The 22,470-nt window shown below is 38.3% G+C and overlaps 1 protein-coding gene across 1 annotated transcript in view; it reads right to left on the bottom strand.

The window, feature by feature from the left end:
* Nucleotides 1–6,545: 6,545 nt before the first annotated feature.
* mtnr1aa (melatonin receptor 1A a) overlaps nucleotides 6,546–22,470 on the bottom strand; it is a 30,172-nt gene continuing 14,247 nt past the window's right edge. Inside the window, exon 2 of the mRNA XM_026303559.1 lies at nucleotides 6,546–7,414. Coding sequence (XP_026159344.1) covers nucleotides 6,546–7,414 — 869 coding nt within the window. The remainder of the gene's footprint in view (nucleotides 7,415–22,470) is intronic.

Consider the following 22,470-nt stretch of genomic DNA (forward strand, 5'->3'; position numbering starts at 1 on the left):
TGTGTGTGCAAACTGGTGAATGGACAAATAGTTTAAAACACTTGAGTGTGTAGAAGAGCACTGTAAGTCTAGTTTGATTTAATTACATTTTGCTCATATTGACCACTTTCATCATATTCACTGACTTTGTAAGATTGTGAAGATCACCTGAATGTTTCATTTAGACTAAGTAGATATGGAAAGGGAAGTAGACTTCTGGCTTAGCAATTTTAATGGAAACTGCATGCCCTGTCATGATTCAGTGCATTATCCATATAATTATGACAGCTATGAATATTATTACAAATTTGGTGCCGACAGCAAACGAGAACTTCATTGAGAAAGAAAAGATACCTTTTCTTTGGCTTGGCTCAGGGCTGCAAACTTTATGCTTTTCTTATGAGAAATGTGGTCAAACAAGTTACCAGCAGTTGTTTTACCTGCATGTTCTTCTTAACTGGTGTGCATCAACATATCGAAATTGTTACTGTGTCTCTATTATATACACAAAACGTTACACAATTTGGACTTAAATGTGACCCAGATAACCTTTCTTTCGTTCACTCTCAGGGTTCTAAAAATAGTTGCTAACATTAAATGAAATTTGACTCAACTTCAGTGTAAATTATGCAAAAAGAGACATCTAAATTATATAATGCTGTATAATTATATAAATTATAATGCTGTTTGTACATTCAGGGCTCTAGAGAATTACTTATTCCCATTTGCTTCACTGATGTTAGTGTGGTATCATATGTGCTCTAGGACAGGATGTAAAACTAAACTTTATTATGGTGTGAATGATTATCTGTAATGTTTATATCGCCATACAAAATATTTAATATTCTGCTCTACTTGTTTAGTTGAACAGTAATAAGTCACTTTTTTCATTTTACTACTAAATTTTAACACATTGCACTCATGAATCACTGCAATGCCCTGTGTAGTTCACTATTGCATACAAGCAATGACTACTTCAAACATTATCTTCCACTATACTTATATCTTATGCAGGGGTTGATCAATCCTCTTGCATGCATTAAGGCTAGGGCTTACTTTTTCAGCTGTGTAGAATTAAAAAAATGCACAAATTCAGAGATGTGATAATTAATAAGAGAGTACAACATTTTGCTGGGAGATTTTACCAAAAAACAATACTTTCATGCATTTTTCACCACAGGCCATTTTCTCTGACAACTTTATTGACATATCACAGTACAGAATATACTAAAAGTTAGGTAGTTAATAATGGGTCAATTCCACTTTGGTTCTAGGGTTATGCCAGCTCACCATCACATTGTCATGGCTTACTGTGACACTTGAAAAAGAAAATTAAAAATGTAACTGTCATTAACTGCTGTGTCTCAATATGACAAAAAAAAAGTCCTGTTGGGATAAAATACTTTGGAATAGGCATCTCTCTGTTTGAGCTGCACACTTAGGTCAGTGGTTCGTGGTAGAAAATGAAATAACCTGCAAAGTGAATTTTAAATAAAATCTAATTATCTTACAAAGTAAAAGTAGTATCACACTAATTAGGGCACATTCTATTAAGATATCACATCCCCTTGGCAAGTGTTCCTCAAGATCAGTTAACGTGGCTGCAAGGTTCTTCATCACAGACGTGCATGTGCGTCCATATGTATTGTGCTGGATGTTTAAAATCTTAAAGAAATGAAAAAGATGAGGTGTAGGAAAAATGTTAGTTTTGTTTGTGAGACCCAGGATAATAACTCAAATATGAGTTATTTCTTTAGAGGCTCTGTCTTCTGATGATAAAGTCCAATGTTCATGCAGCGTTGTACACACAAAACCTTAAACTACTCCGTTAACAATATAGTTCCAATTTGAAACTTCTCTTACCTCTCGAAGTAATTTCCCCACTCTAATCTCCTCACCTGTCTCTACATAGACCTTGTACATTTTATTTTTCATTAATTTCATTGTGAAATCATTCAAGGTGAAATGTGTCATCTAGAGGTGAGCCTGTCTGCCACTGATCCTTAACTACATATACTTTATGCTGTTTTTTTCCAAAGAATGTCATGTTGATGTCATAATCTCACAAGGTCTTTGTGTCATTTCATGTGAATAACCCTCTCTAACTCCAGAGCTTGATTCTTGACAAGAGAATGGCATTGAACTATCACTGTGAAGGTGACAAGGACCTAGGAGCTCTCTCACAACTGATCAGCAAATGTATTGTATTTGCAAATGTAAAAGTATTTATTCTATGCTAGCCTGCTATAATATAAAATATTCCTTTTCTCAGTAACAACTACGCTTGACTAGTTAAATTGAATGAAATATAAATATGAATATGGAGGGTCCACAGGAAAAAAAGATATTGAGAAAGAACCTTTCTGAATAGTTCAGTCTATGTTCCAGATCTGAGAGGCCTCCAGCTTTTAAATTGATCACTTAAGTTAGTAATCCAGATTAGCGAGACAAGCTTCAGGCACAGCTCTTCCTTAGCCTTTATTAGGCCATCTCTACCTCCAAGCTAATTTGAACATAGACCAATTTTTACTGTCCCGTAGCACTCATTTCAAAACTTTGGCCATCCTCCAAAAGTTGGTGGCAAATGCACACTGATGCCTGAATAAGTGGATTAACTAAGAGAGGTATACTCTGCAGTTTTATCCTTTGGAAGCTTTTACTGCTGCTTTTATTGATTTTTTTTTTTTAATCCTGACGCTGGTGTTTGGTTTAGAGGTGAATTCGTTCACAGGGCAGTGGTAAAGAACATTGCTGATTGGATTACGTTCACTGCAACATTTCTTTAATCAATGAAGTGCTACATTTATGAATGACAGCATTATCACTGCGGTGGGTGCACAAAGCTAACCACACACGTGGCTCACAGTTATGTCTGTGGTTAGGCTTTGGTTAAGGAAAGGTTGTGGTTCTGATTAAGTGAAAATAAGCATTTTGTGTCTGTAGTGAACTTTTTCTGTCTGACATCAGGCCATAATCACCTAATCTTTAACCAAGCCAAAACAACCACCCAACAAATCTGTTCGGTTTATTTTGATGCTCAGCCTGGCCATGTGTACTTTAGAGTGGGTGTACCTTCCCATACAGGAGATCACTGTGTTTCTTTGTGCAGTCTGATGACACTAATCCTCAAGAATTGTCTTCAAAAGTCAAAGTCCAGGAGTCATTTAAACACTCTCCCCCTCTAGCTTTAAAACATTACATGTAGTTGTGAGCTACTTGACTCGATGTCAGATACAACACATTTTGATGTTACATTTTCTCAAGACTTAAACAGTATCATTAGCTCTATGGAAATGTTAAAGAGTGCAGGTGCAAAATAGATATATAACTGATTATCAGCCAGACCAGGAACCAAAAAAACCTGAGGATAAAACACATTTACATTTGAAGTTGCTGACATAGTGCTTGTTAAATTTCATTCTGTACTCTAAGTCAGTGCGACTGTTACAGTGTTACTACTTCAACTGTCAGTGTTTAGAGAAACTCAGGGTAGTTTCGCTAAATGTGATAACTGCTGATGGTTATGAAAGAGGGTCATTTGCTGTTTTTCCACTTCATCAGTTAATGATCCAGAGCGGCGAAGAGGATCTTCGCAATACTTTTTTTATTTGAGTTTTGCTTGGAGTGGGTGAACAAAATAGCTCAACTGCCATCCAGATTTTCCTGTCTGCTGTGTACCCATGTGCCAGCTCTGGGAGCTTTTAGCAGCTCAGGTGACAGCAGTGTTTCACCTGTGGATTCTGTCTCTGAGAACAGAGCAGAGCTCCATTGTCCAGCATCTTTCAGTGAGACTCAGAGCCAGTCAAATAAACATCGCAGACATAGTGGCACCTTCCAGGCCAGGTGATATCTGGTCTCTTTACAGACTATTCATTAACAGTGGCATATAGTCAAAGTGCTGCAAAACAATGATAACAAAAAGAATACAACAAAATCTATATGCATTAATAAGAATTTTATTTCTCACATGGAGGCACAAAGGTGTTGATTTTTTCTCACTCTATGTAATAAATGAAAGATTAAAAATCACTTTCAGTCAGAACAGCAGCTAAGATATTTCTAAGACAAGACCGTAAAATCTAAAACGAACAAATGATTGTATGTCAAAGATGGCTGTATAAAGTATAAAAAAGGAAAGAAAAGGAAAAGAGAAAAGATTAAAAGAAAAACTTCAGACCTCACAATATTAAATTTTTTTCAGCTAACAAACTGTTTGGCATCATTAGTGACGACAATATAACTGCTCATGTGATAAAAGGTCATTATATGTGGAGACAGTAACATTATGCGTTCTTACACTCTTCCCACTTAGCCTGTGCTTTTGTAGTTGTAAGAGTGCAATTCTGTTTTATTTGCCAACATTGTGAGATATTTGCCACCACATTAAGATAATGGAACACGGCAGAATTGTGTTTGTGGCACTCAAAGCAGGGAAAATATTGATGATTCAAAAACTGAAGACAAAACATCCTCATTCCTCAGACCTCGCTCTGATAATTTATTTTTTATATATTTTATTTATTTTAGGTATGATTTAGGTGTACAGAGGGAGACAGGTACAGAATGTGTCTTGTTTGTATGTGTGTGTGTGTGTGTGTGTGTGTGTTAGGTGAACTGGACTGCATCATTTATTTTTCTATATTTTCAACAGAGTACCACTCCAGGTGGGCAAATAAAGATGAATTTAGCATATGAACATTGGTCTGTCAACAACAACATGTTTTAAGAATTTAAAATCTTTCCTGTCAGAGTTTACAGACTGCAGAACATTATCAGAGCCAGTGTGGGCTTTGGTGTATTTTGCTTTCCAGAGGATATGAGCTGCTGGAGCTTTGATCTATGACCTTGTCATGGTGGAGAATACATCCTATTTTCTTTTCTTAGTATAGAATCAGTAATAGAAGAAAGCCTAAATCAGTGCCATTGCTCATGTAACACCTGGCTTTTCTCTTCTATTTTGTTGTACATCCTGAGCTATAAAAATCTTTGGGCCCAGATTACTGTATAACTCTGTTTGGGGGCAGTGTAAATCCCTGGGATTTTTACATTTGCTCATCTCCAACCCATTCAGCCCTTTCTACCCCACAGCTCTTGGGATTAAACGGATAGAGAAGGGGGCAGGGAGTCCACTGGGTGCTGGCTCTTTCAGCTCTTGCTTTGAGGATGATGGCCAGTGGCCGTTATGTAAGCCAAGTGGATTTCAAATGCATAGTTTAGCCATTCTCCTCTGTGATGCATGCCTTTGTCTGTGTTCCAGTAACCCAGTAGACCACGCACGCTATGCAGCACATATGCAAATGGTAATGAGCACTAGGCCATATAGTTGCTACTTATATTCTCTGGTGCCTATCAACACTGTTCATTTGTTCACCTTTGTTTGCTGACAGAACCTGATAGTGTCTGTGCTGGAATATTCAACATGCACCATGAAGTAGTGAGAAAACACTGGACATAAAGTCAAAGCCCTCTCATATTCAGTGGTTGTGTTCCACTTATTTACAAAGATGATATCACTCAGATTTGAAGCAGAGCTTTATCCTTGGCAAAAATGGACCAAACAAACAACCTAAGTGGTTTGGACAACACTATAACCAAAGCTAAAACTGACTGAGTCTAATTCAGCAGCCCTGCAAATTAATCATATGATGAAAGTTATAATGTCCAGCATTTGTTGACACCATTTTTGGAAATATATATTATCAGTTAGACAACCTGACAGATAAAAGAAAAACCTTGGGTTGCTCTGTTGGACTTTTCTTTAGTGTAACTCTGTCCCAAGAGCTTTGGGAAGTACATTGTTATAGTGGTGGATGGGAATGAATTTTTGCAATAAACTTACATTTGTGAATAAATTGAACACAAGACTAAAACAGATCTTCCTTCAATATCAGATTTTATTTTGCATATGAATACTTCCTGATATTCATGCATACAGTATAATGAGCTGACAAAGTGGCAGAGACAGAGAGAGAGAAAGAAAGAGGGACACAGAGAGAAAAAGATCGCTAAAATATATATTCCACCTAATGAAAGGGACAATATTGCAGGTTATAATAAGACAGCAGCAACTTGCATTGCTTGCGTTCAATTAGTGTAACAGTGTCACAAATGGAATCATTAAAATCTGTTATTTTATTTATGAACTTCTGACTTTATTTTTAACAATGATTCATAGGAATGTTTTATTGGCCTCATAAAATACTGTCTTCACTTAACCTTAATCTTACTATATATCTACATGACATTTCATACAAAATAAATACTTATATAATGCATGATACATTTATATCATCACTGTAAACATAAAAACCAAACAGATATTATATATTTACTGTACTACAGGTACTGCAAAGTCAAACAAAAGTGCCTGATAAAAGACAAAGATAATATGCACCCCTGTTGATACTTCAGAGGTCAGATAGCACCGTATGGGAGTCTGTGAACAGCTCAGAGGATAGAAGCTTGTTTATATTTATATTTGGTATTTTTCGCACTAAGTATTTTTTTTTTTTAACTCTCAGCCACATATCTGTTCATTTCTGCTCAGTATTCCTCTAAATTCTGTATCAGACAGAGTCCACCTTGAACTGGTTGTTGTTGGTCATGAGTGGTGATGGTTTACTCTTGAGCCTCTCCCCTGCATCATTTGAGCTGTCCTGGAAGAAGATGCGCGCCGTGCACACTGAAACTACAATACGTTTGTACTCACGCCGGAAGTTCTGGTTCAGCACACCATACACGATGGCATTAAGGCAGCTGTTGAAGTAGGCCATGAAGTAGCTGGCCACAAACAACCACTCAGGGATAAGGGGAATCACAACCTGTGGTTTGATTGCCACGGCCAGACCGATGAAGTTGAGCGGTGCCCAGCAAACAGCAAAGAGCACAAACACCACAAACATGGTGACAAAGTTTCTAACATCATGTGGTGTTAGCTTGGGCCGATTGTCTGGTTTGACCCGTCTTCTCACCTGAATGACCAATATCCAGATGCGCAGGTAGCAGTAGGTGACAATCATAATGGGTAAAATAAAATGAAAGAAAACCACTGCGATAGTGTATGCTGAGCTGGCCGACTGCTCAAAGGTGCAGGAATAAACTCGTGGGTCATACTGCAGTGAACCCACAAACAGGTTGGGCACAATGGCCACTACAGTCAGTGCCCAGATTAATACTACATAGCAGACAGAGTTTTTGTCGCTGTACAGTTTATCATACTTGAGGCTGTGACAGATATAACAGTATCGATTGATGGCAATGCCGGTGATGTTGAAGATGGAGCCGATGACGCTGACACCCATGAGGAAGCCACTGATCTGGCAGTGGACGTAGCCCAGGTTCCAGCCATTGTGGAAGATGGATGTGAGGACCAGAGGATATGGGTAGATGGCCACCACAAGGTCTGCAACTGCCAGGCTCACCACAAAGATGTTCCCTACAGACAACAGACACACACAAACACACACCCACAGGAGAAACAAGTGAGGACACATGGGTCACTGACAGTAGAAGCAGAACAAATTGGTCATCCAAATGAACAAGATAGAGAGAGTGTGAGTCATTGTGCCGAGAGACTGTCAAATTGTTCATTCAGAGACATTATGGAATTATCTGCCTGAAATAGTAAGCTAATGTACCACTGTTTTACCTGGCTTAGCATCTCTCACTTACCTTCCTGTCTGGTCGATGTTATAGTACAAAAAAATATAAAACAAATATTACATAAAAGGACACAGAAACATGAACATCATCAGAAAGGCAGTAGTGAAATCACCTAGGTATCAATGTTATATTTACCCTTAACTCGAGCCAGAAAATCCCAAATTGAGTAATGAAGAAGGCTGTAACTGCATTATCTAAAAAACAGTAACATCTTTGACAAACTATCACACTGAAAATGTTCCATGTGAAAATCTAGATGCACATGAAGGCCTTTCATTTTAATACTGCACTCGCATTTAAAAGAAATGATGGAGGATCTCTCTGAAAAGCCACAACTATATAATGTTCTGGAAAATACTTGCAAGTAATTTAAGTGTACTTGATTTACAAAAATGCAAAAACATACAAAAGCACCAGCACAGCCCTTCAGAAACATTGATAGATAAGCCACAGTGAAAGCACCTCAATGTTGGATGAGAGAGAGAATGCATCTGCAAATTTATTGTTTGTGTATGTTTTGTGCATATGTGTATGTTGCTGTAAAGGCATAAACACATGTGGTACTTTCCTCTGATGGTTTGACATGTGTGAGCTTCAACTTGCATTCAATTGTCACCTTCTGTTTTCTGGTGAATAATGAAAGGCAAAGGTGTGTTTCATGTATAACTGTAAGCTCCATATCACGGGTCCTCTTGACAAGCCTGAATTTAGTTTTGGCGATGTGACAACAGCCTGTCACAGATAGTAAGATGAATTTACTGCATGTCAGATGGGTGAACTAAATGCATTGTAGTGAATATAACTTTACAATCACTGCAGTGCAAGATTCAATTTCATCTGTGCTCTGGTTGTTTGGTCTGCCAGTATCAGACACACTTCAGCGAGACCAGTCGGTGTCACCTGAGGAGTACAGCACTGATCGCTGGGTAGCCTGTTATCTTCTGTGGAACATACCAACCATTCTACTGCCAGTGATCACATGTGGCCGTTAATTAGGTTTTGTCCTTTTATATCTGTCATTCAGCTGCCCTCTATAGGAAATTAGGTGCACCTGGTGTTATCACAAGATCCCATGACTGCTAGAGCTTTACTGTATTTATGTATGTGCCTGGGTGTGTGTGGGTTTGTATTACAAATGGTGGTGGGAAATAAATCTGTTAACACATTTTGGGGACTCAGCAAGAAAATGAAAAGAAGATGCGAAAACACTGAAAGGAACTTCAGAATTGAACATTTTAAAGGTTGTAGTAAGAAAATGTTTCATGTTACTGAGGGTGAGTATAGGTATAAAGCATCTGTGTGAGGTGGAGACTTGTCTAAATCATATTGTAGCGAAAATACCCAGTTACAAAGCCAACCATTGTATTTTCTGGGTACAGCTGAAGGTTAGGGATGATTTAGTTACAGTTAAAGTTAGAACAAGTCACTAATGAATGACTTTAAGACACTTGTTTCTGTGATGACAGACTTATTTATTTAAACTTTAGTCACTCAGTATTAACAGCCTCGACCTTGACAAGGTTATGTCATGAAAGGTCTAAAGGCATCAGGCTCTTTTGCCTGTTGGACTCACTCACTCTTTCACTGTGACTAGTCCTGTGATTGACGCATCACTTTGAGTTTTCATTTAGCTTGGGGAGAGATATGGTCTGGTGCTGTGGCCATTTTTCCATTTCTGCAGTCCCACACTTTCAACCAATTTCTGTTAGGATTTAGGTACAAGTGAAGCCCATCTGAGCAATTTTGTCTCTGAAGCTGACAAGGAATTTTGACACAGACTGGCAAGCTAAAAAGGCACAGTGCATTTAGATGGTATCCAGACAGATTTTATACTGTTGCTGTGTGTCAGCTAAACATAGGTTAACTGAGCTCTTGGAAGATGATGTCTTGAGTCACAAAAAACGGGGGTGTTTTATTTACAAAAAATGCAAGGAAACAAAAGTTCCACTGCAGAATCCACCACAAAGAAATGGCAAAAAACAAAACCTAAACAAAAGAGAAGCAATTTCAAGCACAACCAACAACAACAACAAAAGTTCTCCCCTCCTGCTTTTTCTCACCACTCTGCCCTCGCAAGCATTGGTGGCCAGTGCCTATAAATGTTAAGCCCCACCCTCAAGGCAATTACATAATTTTGGGGAATAATCATTCAATTGTCTTTATATAGATAGATAATGATCGATATTTATAGACCTCTAGACAGTTCTACAGTCAACTCATTCTTATACACTCACACAAACATCTGTGCTCTTTGCTTTCAGACAAATAATTCCACTAAACATAAAACAACCACCAAATGAGTCACTCACGGCCCTATCCAGCATTAACACACCTGTTGAGGGCAGCCGAGGCTTCCATATAAGGCAAGGCTGCACCCTGGTCTGATCCTGGATCACACATGGAGGGCGGACATTATCTAACCTACCCCCTTCTACTTAAACCCTGCGATGGGGTCATGCTGCATAATCTGAAAATGGGTAATATTTTATGAGTAACAATCACAAAAAATTAAGTTTACAGAATTTTTGGGGAAATACTTTAATGGAAATATTGTCAGCACATCCAATTTCATTTTCAGTCACTATTTTCACTTCGGTAGTAATTACACCTTTGAGCCTGTACCAAACTGCAACCTCTGAATCATTTAAACCACAATTTTGTCCAGTTTTTTAGAACACAATTCGGGCTCAATCAAGCTGAAAGTGAAGCTTCTGTGAACTACCATACTGGTCTTTCCACAGATTTTCCAAAGGGATTTAAGACCTGGCTCTACTGGGTCGTACAAGGACTGTCACTTTCTTGCCCTGAAGGAACTGCACTGATATGGAGGAGCTGTGATTTGATATTGAGCTTAGCGTAAGTGCAGTTATAGAGACTGTGTTATTCTTAAATCTCTTGCTTCAACTCGTTCATTGATTACATTTAGTTAATTATTTAAGCTGTGCCTCTTGGCTCTTCTCCATTCACAAATATTTCCTCTCCTTATCAGGTAAAAATTCATCAAGCAGGTCATACTTGATTCCTATTATCCAATAAAATAACTAAAACATTATTTACCCTAATCAGCTCTCCCTGAACTTTTGCCTCATAACACTGACCCCCCCCCCCCCGAGACACCAACATAAACACTGGCCTCAAGATTCAGCAGTTATACGATTTATTTCCCTAATTGTCCATTACCCCAAGAAATGAAGTCTAAGCCAACAAAAGATGTACATTACATTACACTGACTGAGGCTGTATAATCTTTCCATGGGACTACAGACTGTCACTATACCTATACAAGGCTTCACATTTTGCTGCATTTATTGTTCCTCCAACCCCAGAAGTCTCCTGTCTCTCTGCACTCAAAGGAACAGCATGAGACTGCTGTCTGTCCTCCAGACTGATCTGCATTACAGTTAAATTTATCACTGGTCCTTATTGCCCACTTCCCAAGACAACTCACTGTGATACATATATATATATATATAACATATATTTGTGGTAACTCATTGTATTTGGAAACTGATGATTAATCTGTGCACATTCCACTTTCCAATACTAGAAAAACAACTCTCTACACGTCTTTGTTTTTCAGAAGTCTCTCATTAAAAAAACTATTCAAACCTCAGGAAATCACTGAAAGTACTTTTAAATTTTAGACTTTATCGTATCAGATTATTGGTAGCAAAATATCCCTTAAAGTCAAACCTACATAGACAACTGTCTGCCAGCAGTTACACTGATAAAGCATAAATATGGTGCCTCTTTCTTGAAAAGGAGGACACAAGTTCTAATTATATTCATTATATTTGAACAGTGAAGAGAATTTAATTCCAGATTTCATGGGTGAAATACAGTTCACGATACAGAATCCTCCAAACTTTGTGTTATTAGGTCATGACTGCACTAATGAAGTAGGCAACTCATTACCTATGGGTCAAAAGTCAAATCTAATTGCCTCCCTTATCAGGAAAGTTTTTTTAGGTTAGAATGATTGTGCAGAGAAAAACGTAAAGTCCTTTAGTACTTTAGCACCATTCACCCTCATTTAAATGTAGTATATTAATGTGAAAAACCACCCTAGGAATATACAGACATTTCAATATGTCAAAAATATGTAAATTATAATGACATTGCACGTATAGTCAAGGGCAGCATAGTAGTGCAGTGCTTAGCAGAACAAGAAGGTTCTGGCTTCGCCCTGTTGGACCAGGGGCCTCGCCATGTGGCGTTTGCATGTTCTCCTTCTGTGTGGGTTTTCTCTAGGTACACTGATGTCCTCCTACAATCCAAAGACATGCAGGTCCCCAAAGTACAGTAAGTGCCTTTGGTTTGGGTAGGGCCTGTGTGAGAGGAATACAGGAGTGTCATGCAACACAGATCTTTAGTTGGAATTAAACCTGAGATGCTGTGATCTCAGTATAAGCAATGCATTTTAACATTAACTGCCAGGCCACACCTATAGTACTAATCATGTAGTAGCCCTAACCACAGCCAGTTATGTAATACAATATTTCTATTTTTTGATGCATGTGTGATGTGACATGTACTGTATTAGTATCTCTATTTATATCTCTATTAGTATTTATTTCCATCTAGCTACTCTGAATTTCCAAGAACAAAACAATTTTCTTGCTGAACTGTTTCTGTTTACTTGGTGAGCTATTTTCATCATGCACTTCTGTGACCAACACAGCAATATCAATGATGCAAGGATATTAAAGGTTTAGCACATTCGCCTCACATTTATTCCACTTTGTTGGAGCACTGCACGTACTGCCTCATCTTTTACAACCCAAAAAAGCTGATGAACTTCATACACATTCAGTGATGTTGCTACGACCTGGCACTTTTTGTTGTTCTTTGCCTTGTGCAATTAAACCTTATAGTAGCTTTTTACACCCTTCTCTTTTCAAGAAAACATTTTTTTTATTTCATTATTAGCGCGCCATCACTGCTCATACATCATTCAGGAATGAATAATTGGGCCAGCAAATTTGAAAGTCTTGAATAAAGATGAGCCCTTGATGAATGAGAGGACATAATGTGTGTCTGGTTCTGTGTGTTGGGGCATTTAGCAAGGTCTTGTAGAAGTCACTCAAAATATCTCCGAGCTATCACTATGACACACAAAGACTCTAAATCGGATTATCGAGGCATTCAGTCCAACAGTCTTAGGGTGGCAGCTCATAGATGTGCTCACAGAAATGTGACAAAATGTACACAAAATAACTGTGATGGTGGAAATTCACTTGAATGGTATTAATAATATTCTAAGACAAGAATTAAAACAAAGGGAGCCTTAAAAAGAAGCTATGACTGTATTAGAGCTGCAGATTTTGTGTTTATGAATGAAGCCACCGATAGGTGTGGATGATGAGATGCTCAACAGGTTTAATCTCATTTTTTTTTTTCCAGAAGTTATTTCAAGAGTCTATCATGTATATAACATTTATATGTACATAACATTTTGAGCTACTGAGAAAATAGTGAAAAGGCAAGCACTTTTGACATGGATTTAGGCAGAAGTGGTTTATTCCAGCCCTGATGTGGCCAAAGAAAGAAGGGATTTACAAACTGACCTGAAGTGCCCTTTCTGTTGAGGAAGCACCAAGCAGAAACAGCACAGGGGAAAGCCTGGTTTTTGATTGAATCAAGCACCAGGATTGAATCAAACACCTGTTTTCATAAAGCAGCTGGTCCCAAATAACCAGAAGGCACTTTAAATGTCAAAATCAAGTGTTTATCACCAGAGTTAACAAAACAGGGCAAGTTTAAAAAAACACTTCAGAATGACCATGAAAAAACAGTGTTTCTTTTTGTGGTCTGTTTTAATCCAATGGTATTTCCCGACTCATGACATCCATGAATGCTCGTCACTATTGGCTCCTCTGTAATTCCCTCATTAGACAGAGAATGGTTCGCCATTGGGCAGATTCCTTTCGAGATTCTGTCAGGTTAGCACACAATGTCCTCTGTGCATTGTGCATCTTAAACAGTGGTGCATTTTCTGTTTCCAATAAAGCAGACATTTAGCTAACAGCACAACATTTTAAATAGTCTTATACTTGTATAGCACTTTTGCAGTATTTTGCCCATTCATGCACACAACCATACACCAATGGAACAGCAATAGGGGCAACTTGGGGTTCAGTGTCTTGCCCAGGGACACTTCAACATGTAGACTTGTGAAGCCAAGGATCAAACATCCAACCCTTTGGTTCATGGTTGATCTTCTCTTAACTCCTGAGCCACAGTCTCTCCCTTTAGATCTCAAGTAAGTACTATGTCTGCTTTATTTAGGGAAAGATTAATAAACTCTTGTTCTGCTTGACACTGTTATCATGTCCTGTGGCTTTTCGCAGTAGGAGGCACCTCCAATCTCGAGGGAGATTTTAACAACTTCTCAGATACAGTGAGATTTATCACTTAACTGGCCAACCTCATCATACTTAACCAGTCTCAGTCTCAAACTGCTGGGCCTCTAACCACCACTGCAATTTTGCAATTTTGAGGATCATGTGTTGTGAAAATACCTGTCCGCCACATTTACTTTCTTTGGTCATGGAGCAGAGATGACAAAACACCACGGGTGGTGTCACACTGGATGTTGGCCAGACCCCCACAGCTGGTGGCCTGACACAGCATGACAGGACCAGTCACGTCTTCCAGATAAAAGCCCCTTAGACAAGTTGTCCACTGCCATGTTGTCAATCTGATTACCAGTCTTCATGTGTCATGAACAAGTGGCAAAACCAGATATAAAATATTAACCAATTTGTCAGACAAGCATATACACTGATAAGCTATAACATTATGACCAATGACTGGTAAAGTGAATAACCCTGATTATCCTGCTACAATGGCACCTCTCAGTTTGTGGGGTATATTAGGCACAAAGTGCTTAAACAGTCCTCAAAGTTGAGGTGTTGAATCCGACCAGGTCAAATTGTCATGGTGTGACGACTGGGTCAGAACATCTCCCAAACTGCAGGTCTTTTTGGGTGTTCCCACTTTGCAGTGGTTAGTACTAAACAAAGGTTGTGTGACCGGATGACAGGGTGATGGGCACCCAGGCTCACTGATGAAACGTTTAAATTGAATTCATCCTTTTCAAAGAAATTCAATTTTGTTTGAATCTTTGCCAAAATGGTTGAAATGAGAAATACTGTACATTGGTCTATATGAAGAGAAACAAGTGATATCACAACTAGAGTGGGGCAGCTGTTGAATCTGTCTCTTAACTCCTCATGACAGTTTTCTCTCCTTTTACATGTTTTTTCACTGAATGTGTTTTCTTCCTGACAGTATAACTATGGAGTCAAACAGATTCACTGAAGATGCACAGTGAGCTGCATACTCCTGTGTACACAGCATAAGGCAGGTGGTCATAATGATATGGCAGCTCTAAACACCAATATTATCATCGTTAGTCATAGATGTGCAAGAATTTATCTTTCTATGATGCTGATCTGCCTTCCCCCCCGTAAGAGAGCTGGGATAGGCTCCAGCAGATCCCCATGACCCTGGTTAAGGAATAAGCGGGTATAGAAAATGGATGGATGGATGGATAATGCTGATCTCGATGAACATCAGGACGTTGTGTGGGATACTGTACTTTAGATCCCCTCAGGGGCTGCGGGTTGGGTGAACCATGTGGTCACAGCTCTCATAGCTGCTGGTGCTGCTAAGATGTACAGTACCCCAGCTGCTCCCTAGTGAGATAGACTCTGTGGTTCAGCTACAGCATCTGTTATAACATAAGAAAAACTAAATACTGTCTATAAAGTTCTGTGCACTGGACCATATTATTTGTCTTCCCAAAATAAAGATCCAGTACCATCGAACCATCATTAATATGGCAGGTGCAGGTTATTTTGCTGACTCTAATATCCAGATTGTGTTGTCTTTTTTACTGGATCCATGTGAACGATGCATGTTTTATCAGTGTTACACGAGTTCATTCTAGTGTTTTGAGCTATCCTTGTAAATTCAATTTACATTCACTTTGTAGATGCAAAATGGGGCAAACTACCCAGCTGTGCATAAGTGATGATTCATGACACCAAACCATCTCAGGGAGTGAAGAAGCATTTTAGATCCAACACAACAAACAACAAATTTTCCTACACAATCAAACTGAAATGAATTACACACACACACACAATCACCAAAAGGTTAAAGCTCTCTGCATGAAGTACTTTGTTTCCTGTCCTTTCAAACACATAAAAGAGCAAAATGGAAGAGCAGTGCAGTTTGAACACAATTCAAATAAATTATATGCTGAAGACAAATTGTTGAGCCTGTTCTTACCCACCTGTTCTACTCACAAGAAAGGTAATCCCCATCCACTCTGCCTCACTATTCCACACGTGAGTGCAGTCTGAGTAGTAGAATACTCTGAAAGGCAGACCAGGGCAGAATGTGGCATGGGGTTGATGGGTTGACCCAGATAGGGGGAGGCAGACTTACAGTTCACCCAGGTCACCCAGGATAGAGTACAGATCAAGTACAGAGGTATGGTAAGGACAACTCTCTCTCTGTATCTGTTTCCCCAACCCCAAATCATACACTGTGCTCCACTTGTCACCTTAAAATAACCCCAATGATCCCAGTGCTGTGATAACCAACAGTTCATACAGCAACACACTCCATCTTTGCAGTGTTTATTATTTTGCCTGATTGCCAGGGTCATTGTTTTCCCAATGTATCATGTAACAGATTTAATCAAGACAAAATGCAAACCACATCTGTGTCTTCATTTCTAATTATTGCTTCATTTCCCAAAGAAAAGGTGAAAATTGCTGAGAAACACAACAAAAGTCATGTCAGTTACATAACACCATACACATACAGCTCTGCAGACAAAGGGCTACTGTATACATGAACAGAGGTACTGTCTGCAGATGGTCACATGGAGAGAAGCTCCAGCAGGTTAGTGGATGACAAAGAGCCTCAAGGCTTTAGACCATCACATGGAGCCATAGCTGAAATAATAAGTCTGAGTCTGAGGCTTTTACAAAACCTGGTATTGTGGTAATTTTGACCATTTATGTATATACCGTTCATATATATATATATATGTATATATATATGTATATATAAAAAATATCTATATTTAAAATATCTGTAACATTTCATTCACCCAATGCTCTTTAGTTCTCTAAATCTTTACAAACAAGCCAGCTCTGTCCTCCATCAGGCCACTTCAGAAGTTATTAACATAAAATATACATTATTTATGAGCACCTTCTCTGATTGGTTGAAACTGATTACTCACACCCTGGACAATCAAAATAGGACTTAATGAGGACTTAATAGGATTTAATGAATAATAAGTGTGAGTGGTGTTGAAACCGGCCATGTTGGGATATTGCACCTAACCATCAAATCAGATGCACATGGATAAATCTACCCTACACTAAGAGTGTACGGAGGGTACTAACCTCTATAGTATAAAAAGAGATGACGAGCAAAGCAAGACGTCACAAGTGTGCTATTGCAGATTGTTTTGTATCTAAAAGGTCTTCGCATGCCATTCCAAAAAATGGAAACTTAAATCAGGTTCATTCAAAAGTCTTTTTAAAAAAATTTCTATCATACCAGCTCTTTAATCTATGCACTATGGTTTTTGTACCAATGGGACCTGACCATCTAATGCTAAGACTTTTTTGTGAGAGCAACTAGTTCCTCTATCAGACGAGAACACGTTTAGGGGCATAGTCACTACAATGAAAGTATTAAGACAAGTGGAAACTGCCAATTTGCCCAAGTAGCTAATCTCTTTCTTGCAAACAAAGTGATTTATTACATTTTTAATTTTTAATCCAAGATTATGAAATATGTGAAAGCTTGTTTAGGACATCTTCCCAAATTGAAGTCTATGGTCTAAGCAGGACCATCATTTTATAGTTTATTCAAAAGACATATTTCTACCATTAGTTCCTGTATAATCACTGTCAGCTAGCCATTCCTGCTTTTTCATTAAAACAAACGGCTTTTGAGCTAACACACTTATAAGTGCTGGTGTGAACTAGATCTAAAAGTGTTTTACAGCAATTTTGTAAAACACTGTGTGTTCACAGGAGTGATGATGTCAAATTTGATCAACAGTTGATACACGTTTTTACTTAGAGTTTGGTGTAAAAAAAAAAATCATGTGGCAGAGACACTGGCACACAGGTTCCTCCAAGCATTCAGATTTCAGTCTCTCTCTCTCTCTCTCTCACACACACACACACACACACACACACACACACACACACACACACACACACACACACACACACCAACCAATTATAGGGTGGCTTGGATTCCCATTTGCAATTATCAAGCAGCTTTATCCTGTCAGAAGATTGGATTGATCCCATTTATGTTATTTAGGTCCCTGGAAAGCAAGTATTTAATGAAGAGTTACTGCCACTCATTATGAAATCAGCACACTCATCATGCTTCAGGGTTATTGAGGGTATTGGACAATAAAAACCAAAGCTATGGTACAAAATGTTTCTCTTAAAAATGACAAATTTTGACAAAGCAGCATAGAATTTAAATAGACAAATATATTTCTTCTATTCTATTACAAAAACAAACATGTGGCCACAGTTAAATGAAGGACGTGAACCTGCACTGATTGAAGCCAAACACTGTATGGTTTATGAACACCAATCAACCTCCGTGACCTCCAAACCCTTGTTCAATGTGCAGATTGAACTTCACATTGCTTCCTGAACTGACACTTGGCTGGGAAGGACCAGGAAGTGTGACCCTAGATCAAGATAATTTCTATATTAATGATATCCAACATATTAAAATATTGGATCATTTTTGCCTCATGATTTGAATAAAATGCCATTTAAATAAAACATAAGATGCTGCAGTAGTAAATATTTATGCCTATTAATATACTTTACAGTGGTTGTAGCAGCAGTTTCATGCATGGTGGAAGAGCTTATCACACTCCACAGCTGATGCAGGGTGTGTATCTGTGAGTGTGTATGTGCTGTTTGCTCTACTTTCTCATAACAGCTGCTGTACAACTTCAGGACCTTGTTCTGGGGGAAATATTTGCAGCTTGGTATTAAAATCCATGAATCCAGCATTTTCACCACATCCTCGCAGCCATCTGTCTCCACAGCTTGGATGCCACCATGTCTCTGTACAGTATGTTCATCGACTTTGGCTTTTTGTATCATAAAGGTCTACTAATCAATATTTGTGAAAGGTGTCGCTCCTTCAACTCTACAGTTCCTCTCAGCTCTATGGAGAATTATAGCATCTTTCACCTGTTTGTGTTTCTCAGGCCTGTAGCAAATGTTTTGGTTCTGTCTCATGCTTATGTGTGTGAATCGCGCAGTGTTTTGCATGAACCATGTGCAAGGTTCACATTTGTATCTAAAACAGGTGCATTATCAGCCATGCATTGGAAGCAGTTTGTCTTCAAAGTGGGCCCAGAGGACCATACAGAAACACCTTGGGAAAGGGAAAACTGTGATGCAAATTACTGACAACACAACAATATTGAACACTATATGCTAAGCAGGACTGCTGTTAGATGATGTATCATGTGTTTTAAATGTGTTTCTTGGATGTTTTTGTTTCGGTGGGAATTCCCAATTGGAATATGTGAGATTTCATCGTTTTAGTGGATTTCTGTGGAGCATTTACACACATAGCCCTGAAAAAATGCACGCATAAAGAAAGATATAGAGCACAAGTGATACGCGAGCCGACGTGGGCAGTATAGACAGGTGGATTGATTAAATTAGGAGTGTATCAGTTAAGCTTATTGAAAAAGGGGCTAAAACGCCAGCAGTGTAGACAAGGGTTTACTGTTCTCATTAACCTAGTATCCAGCAGCTGTTTTAGCAAAAAGCTAACACTTTTCCCACAACTTCACAGCATGAGTTTAAGTCAGTGTGGTTTACTTTTATTCTATATTCATTTTATTTATCTTAGATCAACTTTAGACCTTACGTCTCTAAATCTCTGTGATTTTCTTGGCATGCAAACGTACAGTTTATTTAGTTTAAAGGGGACGAGTATGCTAATTTTACACTGACCCATCTGTTTTCTTGTAATGAGCTGCATTAATGGTCTTTGTGCAATTTAAGCAGAAGATAAAATCTATACTACAGTTGTCTACATATCTAAAAATAATATGGAGGCGACAGGACTGTATGACAGCTTCAGGTCATGACTCTGTAATGTAGTGAGTTACATAACTGTCCTAAAGCCAGCAATCCTTTGTATGTTTTGTATATTGTTACTGTTCCCATGGAAAATCAGGTCAGACCACAGCTTTAGCATCTGTTGAGCTTTATTATTCATGATTAGTTTATACAGCAGTTATTTCCATCATCCTATCTGACCCCAGTTGACCTAAAAGAGCTCAATGTAATCTCCTTAAACCATATTTGGAATTCTTTTTGCATTTTTGAATGTCATCATTTTACTGTGTATTCAGACATATATACCAGAAATTCGAGGGACTTAAACAGATGAGGGGTATTTTATTGCTGTGCTTAACAGCCTATCTTACAATTTTGAATGAGTGTCACTCTGAGCATAAGCTTTGGACTCAGCTTCTAATTTCCTATTGCATGTAACTGCTGCTTCAAAGTCACATGCAGAGCACCCAAAATATCATACTCTCAATAATCCCTATTAAAAACCTACTTTTTTTTTTTTTTTTTTTTTTGCGTCACTAGGATTTTCCACACTCACATGTCACATCACATCCTTTCCAACTATTCCCATCATAATTATCATAACAAGATCAAAAGTTCAGTTAAACAAAGAGTGTGCATGTGCGTGTACAGTGACAAGTATATACACCCAGAAACAGTATCTGCCTATGGACGTTTCATGGACTTGTAGTAAAGACCCAAACACCAAGTATCAAGAGACATTACTCTTTGGAAACCATTTACAGCATTTTTAAATCAGATTATCTTTTTTCCAAGAGTTGAACAAATGAACCCTGATGCATCTAAGTTTAGCTTGTGTTTGTTGTTGTTTTAGGGGGAGTGAGACTGAAAGCATTGGAAGAAATAAACAAACGCTCTGATAAACTCACAGTATGCTTCCCAACCAATACCAAATAGCAGACAGAGAAAATTAGCAAGCAACTGGTGACCAAATGCTTTCCTGAGGTGTCCAATACAAAGCAATAAGTGCAGGGAATCGGTTGAATGTTTTGTGGTTCATACAATAAACAGGAAAGTATTTGCTAAATCAATTAATGCAGGTTCAATGATAAATCAAAAGGTGTATCACATAGAGGTATTCACAACTGACATGCATTCAGAAACACACATAGCCAGAGGCCTGACTTAATTCACCCCTTTGTCCCTAAGCCTACCCTTAACAGGGAAAACAACACATTTAACCTCAAAAATTCAGTTACCCTAAATGCATTTATATTTGTATAACCTCCACTATGAAGAAATGAAGATCACTCAAAAATGATCTCACTTCACAAGGATGCGCTCAGTTGGTCCTCTGAAGGACAAACACTCACAGATTTGTACGTCTATTGTTGTGATGATGTAATGTATTCCCTAAACTCTTACCCTAACCTTAACCCTGAAACCAGGTCTTAACCCTCAAAAAGGAGTCAGAAAAGGTTAAGACTGGACAAGATATCTTCACTTTGTCAAGATGTCCTCACTCTGATAGAAGTATTTTCAAAATGGTCCACACAAAGATAGAAGTACAAGTACAGACATACACACAGTAGAGCCTGCCCTAGAATTAGAGGGCAGTAATTTGGATTCTTGACAGGATGATTTAGCTCATGTGGAATTAACGGATACAGATGATGAATGAATGATCAGTTACTCATTTTAGATATGATGATACTGTATTTAAAGCCATGCACAGGATAACTGACAGCATCTGCCGCTGCTGTTCTGAAAGCTAATTGAATTACAAAAGAAGGGGAGGACAGATTCTCATATTCTGCTTTCACTACAATATGACACACAGCTCTCCAAACATTTTGCATGAAAGCTACTCATGGCCTCTGGCAACATCATCACCCTGACTCTGTGGCTACAGCTTCTCTGTGGGTATATGCATCTCTCCACACCAGTTCATGTAACTTTCCCATCCCAAGAGAGCGCTGTAGGCTGAAATCTGTCCTGATTTAACTAAAGTCTCAAATCTAGTATAGGGGATTTTTTTTTTTTCAACATAACCTTGACCCCAAACTGGGGATAATTTTGTGTTGTTGTTAAAACTCCACCTTAACAGCTTGCTCACATTCCTCTCACCGTCCTAATTCTAATATGATGGCTGCCAGTTCAGACTAACGTCTTTCATAGAGCTATGCAAGGTTATGTCTTTCAACATAACCTTGACCCCAAACTGGGGATAATTTTGTGTTGTTGTTAAAACTCCACCTTAACAGCTTGCTCACATTCCTCTCACCGTCCTAATTCTAATATGATGGCTGCCAGTTCAGACTAACGTCTTTCATAGAGCTGCCGTCTGATACACATCTTTCAAGTTGTTCAGTTAGTCATCCACAAGTTTGTACATGAAAGATGCAACTAAGTCGTTTTTTTAAAAAAAAATTCATTCATGTATGGGTCTATATTTCTTTCACTATTATATATGATGGTCTATGAAATTTTGTGGTTGTAATTATCAGGATATTAATTATGATTAATTAATTAATATTAATTAATAATGATATTAATCATTATTTGCAGCCCTACATTTAAGTAGCTTTAAGTGTCTTCATTTACATTCTTCACATTGGACATGAATAAAAAAGTGTAGATTCAATTGTAATAAAAACTTTTTTCCAAATACAGCAGGTACAGTATTGTTTTCATC

Source organism: Mastacembelus armatus, chromosome 1 (genome assembly GCF_900324485.2).
Source record: "Mastacembelus armatus chromosome 1, fMasArm1.2, whole genome shotgun sequence".
NCBI classification, from domain to species: Eukaryota; Metazoa; Chordata; class Actinopteri; order Synbranchiformes; family Mastacembelidae; genus Mastacembelus; species Mastacembelus armatus.